Below are 9,348 nucleotides of genomic sequence, written 5' to 3' on the forward strand. Positions count from 1 at the left end.
TCGAACGTTACCCATTGTCGTTCATACAATACCAATTGTTATGCAATAATATAATGTATAGGTAACATGTTAAAAACTATAGCAGTAGGGCAAGAAAAAGAATGTTTAGACTTAATTTTCAAAGTGTACAGTATTATTTCGTGTTATTTAGGTATATTCCTATTTATAAATACACTTAATAATCAAAATTAACAATGATTTTAAACTGTCCCATCTTATCCTATGTGTTTTCGAATTCGTAAAATTTCACTTGTTCTGCGGATCGCTAAATAACTCCTCGTGTGTTTTATTATATTTTATTAAATTGTTGTCAATTAATAAAAAATGACAGTACCAGTTCGTGGTATTACCCATTACCCCAAAACCGTCATCTATTTTGATTTTGGAAATATTTGGCAACATGTGCTTAAGTGTCCCATCTTCCCCCATTGTACTATTTTTATTCTGTATGGGTGAGGTCCGTGAGAACCTGGGATTTAGGCCAGACTTGGCCCATTACCCCAACACCCTTGTACGTCCGGAAGTGACGTGCTCGCGGTAGTAAAGTTCTTTTATCATGTTCCGACTCCAGTGTTCCGACCAAGTTCCGTTTTCTATCCCGATTCTCGACCCGTATATATAGGACTCCATCTGCAGACTATTTCTGGGAACTCGTTTTCACACGATTCGCGAACATCATTCGAGGACCACACTCGTACTCACAACGTCACAACCGGACGCACTTCCACAGAAGGTTTATCCTCGTCTGGGCAGCGAGTCACCACATATATGCAACTTTTTGGGTAATTGTTTTTTTCCTGTATATGACTGTAATTTGGACAACCCATAAGTGACCGCTGGGTTGAAGCAATGCCCGTTAAGTGTCTTGCTCAAGGACACATACGCCGATCAGTGTTAGTACCGCCGTCGAGCATCGAACCTGAGCCACGGCGCCGGACCCCCACTATATACATAGATACCTAAGTATGAACAGAGTCATATTTCTATGGCTCTGTCTATGAATATACTAAAACACGCCTCGTGCGGGGCCGATGGGGCCCGGTGGGACCCGCTGAGGACCCAGTGGTACGAGTCATACTAAAACACGCTCGTTGGGGCCCGGTGAGTAATTCGTGCAAAGGGAGCTTTCCCTGAGCAAGGCCCACCAAAATGTCATGCGTGTATACAGATTTTTTAGCCTAATGAGACCCCGAGTTGAAGTTTTTGAAAATGAACTTTAATTATTGATGTACGAAGCTTTTATTTCTCGTCCCATTTGGTAGTAAACAACGAACATTTAAAGAATAAAATCATGTCCACACGACTTCCAAAGACCGTTGTTAATTGTTTAAATAAAACACCATCAGGATATTTAAATATTATAGTAGGACGGGACAACTTTACCATATAATATCCAAATTTTCTGTTCTTATTTACTACCAAATCGGACGAGAAAACAGAATGTCCCATCTTCCCCCACCCCACTATATGTGCTAAAAGTGTCCTACTTTAAGCCACATTACTATACATACACTTATACTTGATCAAAGTTTTAATATTAAAATCGAAGGTATAATACTTAAAACTTTTAAAAACGAACAATGTAACTTTTAAAACGAAAAATGTAAATATTTTTTCCATATTCGGACACGTGTAATTTCTATCAACGAAAATTGCCCGCTTTATGCTTTGAAGACAGACAATATCTTCCATTTTTTACAAGTTTTATTTCACACACTCATTTTGGTGGCTCTTGCATAGGAAAAGCTACCTTTACACGAAATACTCACCGCCCCCCAACGGGCGTGTTTTATTATGACCGGTTACACCAGGTCATAATGGTCATATAGATCCTTTTTTGTCGAACAGTTGTCCCTGTTGTTGTTCTTGTTTTTTGAGTGATTTTTTTCGCACTTATCTCATTTCCTAATTCTAGCATTTATTCTTTAATCTCTTGATTAAAATCGAGTCATAATATATAATTAGCGATTAATTAACGATTACTTTACTGTTTGATTAAATGCGCCAAATACAAAATGCACCTTAGACTTTAATTATATGTTTGTACTCTAAAAAATATTTTGAACTAAGCATAAAATTTTATAAACGCTACTGCATATGATCGCCTAACTAGCTAGTAATTAACGATTACATTTCTATTTGTTTAAGGCGCTAATTCGGACTTAAAACGTACTTTAACATCGATTAATCGAGTGTATTCGATACATTACCTTTAACTAAGCTTCGTTTTATAACCATACTGTATAAAATCGTCCAATTAATGAGTAATTAATGATTAAAACGCTTGCGAGTCAAGTAAACTGCCATGCATCGGGAACTCCTTGGTAACACGGTAATCGGTAACTTTTGGCTCTGTCTACGTTAGTGTGCAAATATAAAAAAATGTATATGATATTAATATGTATCTCTTATTAAAAGAAAAATATCCAAAATATTGGTTACCGATCGAGGCGAAATCGAACCCGGGAGTGTATGTTACTAAAGCAGGCGCCATAACCATTAGGGATTAGGCCAATAGAGTCAGTATTCAGATTTGTCGAGGCAGCGCTTATATAGTCTGGAAATTTGGGAGTGTACGTGTTGGTGAGATAAGGAATCCTCACATCGGTTCACGCCTGAATCAAACTATTTCTATTTAAGAGGAGACGCAATAAAAGCTTTTGATCGAGCTTGATCGGCCGCTGTGGTAAAAGGGTTAATTAATACTATCCTAATCAGCGTATGACGTGCTCACGCATTAGGTTTTTGGTCTCTTGCTGTTGTTGTTTATCGCAAGACGTTTTTTCGCACTTCTTTTTTCTCTTAATTGAAACACATCGTAATATATATTTATAATTTTTGAACTAATTTTTCAGATTTAACGCGTGATTAGCGATTTCTACGTCATATAACTCAAAGAATACGGGTTCCTTTAATTATTGCATGTCCGCTATGTCCACTATGTCCGCTATGTCCGGTATGTCCACTATATGTCCGCTATGTCCACTATGTCCGCCATGTCCACTATGTCCGCTATAATGTCCACTATTTCCACAATAATATATTTTTTAAAAACAGTAATCAGCTTTGACGGGCGTTTTATAAAGTTATGATAATACTGTCAAATAATTCTTTAACCTTATTTTCCTGATTATCATTCAATGGGGGTCCGTAAAAGAAAACCCATCTTCCCCCACCCTACTATATCTGTGCAAGGGGACAGCAGGCTATAGTGTGTCTAACATTTGGAATTAAGCTACTCTTGACATAAATTTGACCACGATACCCCGTCAGTAGGTTTGCGTACTCTGCACACTTGTTTCACAGAAAGCACATATCCCACATTTTTGTTGTTGCTTAACTATTTTTAAAATAAAAATAAAACAAATCCATGAATGTTTATTATTTACGCCATAATCAAAAGCGCAATAAAAGTTTTAATACATAAATTTAAATAAGGACATTTCTGGAAAAAAGAACAAGTTATTAAAAAATGTATAGGGAAAATATTAGGAACCATTTACTGTAGCCAAAGTAAGGGGATAAAACATTTATTATTATAAACTTTATAGAACTTATGTAATCAAAGTAACTTTATTGGTGGTGGAATCGTATACGAAAAAAGAGTAAAATATTAGCTTAATTGGTGATACGATATCAAGAACCAAACATAAATTCATCATCAAACTTGCTTACTTCCGCTGTTTATAGTTTTTTTTCTATGTTTTAAAGAAACCGACAAAGTTGCTTCCTCGTATGGTAATGATCGTGTTTTATAAAACTCGACAAGACTGTCCAGCTCTTGAAACACAAAGTTCTGCTCAAGCCAAAAGCATCCCGAAGTGAAGTTAATATTATAATGGTTGACCTTCTCTTCCAAGCTTACGCTGAGTACGAAATTTCCAGGACAAATTGAACTTTCTCTCACTAGAAAAGAACCCAACTTCTTGTTAATAAGAATGTCGTGGCTGACTTCCAAATTCAACTTTCCAAAGAACCACGAACTTCTTTTATAATCATCTTGGGTTTTCAACATTTCAGAAGCCAACATTACCTTTTGGTCTACTGCTTCTCGGCTATTGAGATTCTTACACGGTCTGGGTATCTTCGGAGTCAGTTAATTTAACGTTGTTCATTTTTTCACAACGAGATGAAACATCTTCCTTATAAATTCGTAAAAATGTTCTTAATTAAGATTTAGCATTGCGTAGTAGAGAATGGCGCGGTACGTATGTCGGGCATGTTTTCGAAACATTTGCGGAAATACCTGAAGCGTAAGTATATGACGTGCGTACAAGCAGAGCATATTTCATAGTAAGTTACAAACAAAAACTATTTAAATCAATTGCTGTTGGTCACTCTAGTTTGCTCAAATACAAATTATTATCGAAACTCGTTGCTGATGCTTGTATTTTAGAAGCACAGATAAGGCAGTTGTACTCACGGTTTATTCAAATATCCTGATTGTGTTTTAAACAATCAACAACGGCATATGAAAGCCGTGAAGATACGGTTTTATAATTTTTGGAAAGTTTGTTGTTTACTACCAAATGGGCCGAGAAAATAGAATAAAAAGGTGTCCCATTGTTCCCCACCCTACTATATAGCATACATTTTAAGTCACTAACGTATTTCGCTTGGTCATTGGTCTTTTTGTTAGAGCTTGAATTAGATTATCTTTCGCCTCCGTGAAACTTTAAACCACACATAGCACGTGACGCAATGATTCAGTAACTAATCCAGATGACGTAAATACCTAACGTTGCAACCACAATAACGACCCACGCCTTATACTCGGTTATATCTACAAACCTAACAGTGATGTATGTGTGTGTAACTAACGTATACTTGGTTGTAATGCAGTATTAAAAAGTGGTGCATTACTTTGCAGTTAACATTCTGTTAAGTTTATAATTGATTTAAACAATCTACACATGTAGCAAAACATGTCAGTTTTGAGAAGCTCTTCAATGCAGCAACAAATATGGTATTTCGGAAGCCTTGAGCGAATAGTGGCTGAACAAATTCTGCAACCAACGTCTGAAGGAACATTTTTAGTCCGAAACAGTAAAAGTATTCTTGGAGATTTCGTGCTTTCAGTAAAACAGAAAGAGGAAGTTATTCATTACATAATACGACGAGAGCACAGCAAACTAGTGCTTAAAAACCACGTATTTTTATCAATGGTGACATTGCTTGAACATTACAAGACCCACTTCGTAGGCGAAGGACGTTTAATAAAACCAATGAACAAATTCAATTGTCAATTGTGGATGGAAACGCAGAATACTGAGGGCAGTTCGACAGATTGGAGTTTGTTTGCAGATCCAACAAAACCATCGTTGCCTCCTCCGTTACCACGGCGGGACATGGCGACGATGCGTCTACCGTTCCTGGTTCGTGTCTCCGCAGATTTCGTCGCAAAAAATGGCAATCAACTCTCTTGTGTTTGCAACGAGGAACTAGAGGTGTTTGAAATCATTGACAAACATTGGTGGCGAGCGAGAAATGGTTTGGGAAAGATGGGAAGAGTGCCATCGACATGCGTGGAGTTTTTAACGTCAAAAGTTGTGATGGAACACGAAGAGAAAGGCAAAAAGCGGAAAATATCAAATTTTATATCAAAGAAATTTAAAGTAGGTCTCTTACATCATAACTTCGATTATAAGTTTTCATATATGTTTACAATTTTATATCAAGAGCAATAAAACAGACAGTTTGAACGATTCTTAACAAAATAACCTTTCCGGGAATGACCCGAAGAACCATATATCGCATATGACGTAACACAACTACGTATACACAGCATGAGTCAACTATATATATTATGACTCATCATATGAGGATAAATTAATATTTCAACACTCCTTGTCTTTGCCTATATATATTTACGTGATTCACGCTATCATATGCAAGTCCACTATCTGATGTTTGTATAAATACTCATTCACGGTACGTTCTTGATCGAGCTCAAATAAAGACAAAAAGTTCAAGACATATAGTAGGGTGGGAGAAGATGGGACACATTTAACTCCAAGAATTAGAAAACTATATCGAAACGACTTCCAAAGACTGTTGTTAATAAATTTAAACACGATAAGGATATTTGGATATTATGTGCTAAAGGTGTCCCATCTTCCCCCACCCTACTATATCAAATAATCTATCTTTTTTCGTTAAATAGTCATTAAATACGGCGAACGAAACTATGCAACCGCACAATAAGTATGGAAATCCAAGTATTCGACAACCGATCTATGCTAAAGTGGTGAAGAAGTTGAAGCCTAAACCGAACGATAGAATTAGTCTACAACTAAAGGTAAATTTGTGTAATTAAAGTTTACGTGTAAAAATCTATCGATAAATACAATTACTATATGAAATAAAACGTACAGCAGAGCATGGTAAAAGATGAAACGAAGCAAGATAGAATACTGTTTAAAATCTTTAAGTTAAAAGCCTAATTTTTTCAGCATTTGATAGATTCGATTTTATTTCTCAGGTTGGAGACATTGTGACCATCATTAAAATTTATCCGAACAATATCATGGAAGGAATCGTTAACACAAAGCAGGGAAAGTTTCCAGCAGGTCATGTTAAAGTAATCGAAGAACCTATCGAGGAGAGTGAGGAAGAGAGTTCATAAGATTAAAATGAAAAAAGGAATAACAGGCGTTATCACCTATTGTTTATTCTCGCGTGGGTTAATAAGGATTTATACGTCGACCCTGCATGACATGCAGAGGTCTGTTGTACAACTTTAAAAGTAATAATATTTTTTTTATAAATGTCTACTCATTTTTATGAACCGCTAATAACTCTCTGGATTAGCAGAAGCACACGATATATATATATATATATAATATAAGCCAAATATATTAGCCACACGTTTACCATCTTCGGTTTAATTATTTTATTTGAACGTTTTACGAAATTATTCTTTAGAATAAATCAATTGTTCTTTTAGTTTGCTGTTTACTCATGCACACGCACATATACGTTATATATAAGCTACTTTTTCCCATGTGTTTTTATATTTGATATGATGCTTTGTAAATTTAAAATAATTATTCCCTGAGAATAAACTGCAACAGAAAATGTTTTTGCAACTCAACATTCGATATCTGAATATAACAATAACAATGTTATGTTATAACTGTCCGGTGCCGTGGAAAAGTTGGTTAGCGCGCCTGCCTGTAACCCTGAGGTGATGATTTCAGTGCCCGTCGCTGATGCTACCATTGTGACGGATATGTCTTTGGCAAGACACTTAACGGCAATTGCTCCGACCTAATGCTCACTAATGGGTTGGTCAAATTATCATCCATAGGTAAAAAAATAATAACTTACAAAGTATCATACATGGTAACTCGTAATCTGGCACTGGGTGTATATGAACACCCGTGTTATAACGACTTCCGTTGTCCGGCCACGCGAGAAGTAAGTTACAAAACAAAGTAAGGAACCCTTTCAATAATAGATAAAAATTTATGTTATAGTTATTATGCGCCAGTATTCTGACGGTCCAGCAAAGTATGCGGCAAAGCGACGATTGCCGTTCTTAAGTATTAAAATTTCGCTGTTAAACGAATACAACATATTTTTATTGGCTAAATAAGGCAGACCAATAAGATGTTCATTTTTAATCCTCGCTGAAAAAACGCTAGATTAAAACTCCCAAAATTTTGTAGTTTGCGAGTTTGAATAATTTATCTATGATCGTAGTTGAATAAAATGTGGTGAACTGTTTCGTATGTTTTAATGTTGTCTTATAAAATCAGTTTTATTTTTGTGAAAAAATCTAGATGTATTAGATGGGACAACTTTTCATTTCATTTTCTTGTAAAAACCAAGACGAACAGTATAAACAACAACAAAATAGCCACCAGAATTTTACAAGCTACAAGCTCAACAAGAGATCACAGATCTAATGAATGAGCACGTTTGAAACTAATTAGCATAAGATAGTAGAGTCGGGGAAGATGAGACACCTTTAACACATAATATCCAAATAGCCTGATCGTGTTTTAAACAATTAACAACGGTCTGTCGAAGTCGTGAAGATACGGTTTTATAATTCATTAAATGTTTTTTGTTTACTACCAAATGAAAAGAGAAAACAAAATGAAAAGGTGTCCCATCTACCCCCACAGGTGCTATATTAATTAATCCTTTTACTATAACGGTCGACTAGGCTCGATCAAAAACAAATCTGAAGTAACCAACAAAACGGGTTCTAGTCGCCATTGGTGACTGTGGAGCAGTATAGGCAGAATGTATTTATACATGTTTATAACTAATGAAACTTATGACGTTTGAGGATTTTGTGATCGGTAAAGAATATGTGTAAATACGCTTTGTACAACTCCTGTACCATGTGTTTATTGTAAACTTACACTAGTTAACGTTGTCGTCGCTTAAAAACGTTTGTATTCATGAATTTTGACAAACCGTAATCACGCAGTAGTTAGGTAATGTTAGAAGTTAATATTATTCATATGATGTTGAATTAAAAATAATGTTTCAATTACGATTAATGATAATACGGTATAAGAGTAGTGCATTTAATGCTTCCCGTCCTTTCCCGCAAAACTGCCAGACAGTGTTTGCGCTATGTAAAGTGCATGGGGAAAGCAATCGTTAGTTAATCGCTCATTGTGCGTTTTTAAATCTTTTTTTTTAAATGAAAATTCAGTTTAAAAATTATAAATACATATTATGATTTGATTTCAATCAAGAGAATAACGAATAAATGCTAGAATTGAAAATTGAGGTAAGTGCGGAAAAAATAGTCTAAAAAACAACAACAAGAACAACTGTTCGACGAAAAAGGATCTATATGACCACTAACGTGTTCAAAAAGGTATCGTCGACGTCTGATTTCAACCATCGGCTGATGTCATCTAGCTACCATTTTTTTCTAATTTTTGGAACGAAAACTATTGCCACAACGATCAATTCTAAAGGGAACCTTTTAATATATCAGTGGCTCATCTGGTATAAAAACGTATAGTGTATTTCCAACGTTTCGTCTGCCATACGGCGAGACTTCATCAGGGAATGAAACGCAACAGTTACAACAAGCGAAAAGCAGGAAAGGGTGAGAAAAAGGCGATATTAACGTGATAAGGGCACTGTAAGGAAGAGACGGTGAGAGGGCAAAAACGCACAACGGCAGTCACGTGAAAAATCGAAAACTGAAAAAAAAATTATATCAGGTTGTTGTAAGTTGTGGGGAAATAGGTGCATTGTGAAGTCGGTCCCCGTTCCAGAATTCGACAGAGCCGTCTTGCTCGCGTCCTTTGCTGCGACAAAGGCGCGAGCAAGACGGCTCTGTCACAAGCAATCTGCTGTATGTAGTCACCGAGT

The 9,348-nt window shown here is 36.0% G+C and overlaps 1 protein-coding gene across 1 annotated transcript; it reads left to right on the forward strand.

Moving 5' to 3' along the window:
* The first annotated feature begins 4,763 nt into the window (after positions 1-4,763).
* On the forward strand, positions 4,764-6,942 carry LOC100178980 (crk-like protein). The gene is made up of 3 exons (XM_002130761.4): positions 4,764-5,615; positions 6,164-6,298; positions 6,482-6,942. Exons 1-3 carry the CDS (start codon positions 4,926-4,928, stop codon positions 6,623-6,625), a joined length of 969 nt encoding a protein of 322 aa, XP_002130797.1. The 5' UTR covers positions 4,764-4,925; the 3' UTR covers positions 6,626-6,942.
* Positions 6,943-9,348: the final 2,406 nt, after the last annotated feature.

The sequence above is a fragment of the Ciona intestinalis genome, chromosome 12 (assembly GCF_000224145.3).
Source record: "Ciona intestinalis chromosome 12, KH, whole genome shotgun sequence".
Classification (NCBI taxonomy): domain Eukaryota; kingdom Metazoa; phylum Chordata; class Ascidiacea; order Phlebobranchia; family Cionidae; genus Ciona; species Ciona intestinalis.

Bases quoted from the DNA above. Each gene is read 5' to 3' on its own strand.
- LOC100178980 (XM_002130761.4), top strand. From the start codon at position 4,926: ATGTCAGTTTTGAGAAGCTCTTCAATGCAGCAACAAATATGGTATTTC. The intron at 5,616-6,163 runs GTAGGTCTCTTA...TTCGTTAAATAG, and splicing joins TTATATCAAAGAAATTTAAA to TCATTAAATACGGCGAACGA. The intron at 6,299-6,481 runs GTAAATTTGTGT...TTTATTTCTCAG, and splicing joins GAATTAGTCTACAACTAAAG to GTTGGAGACATTGTGACCAT.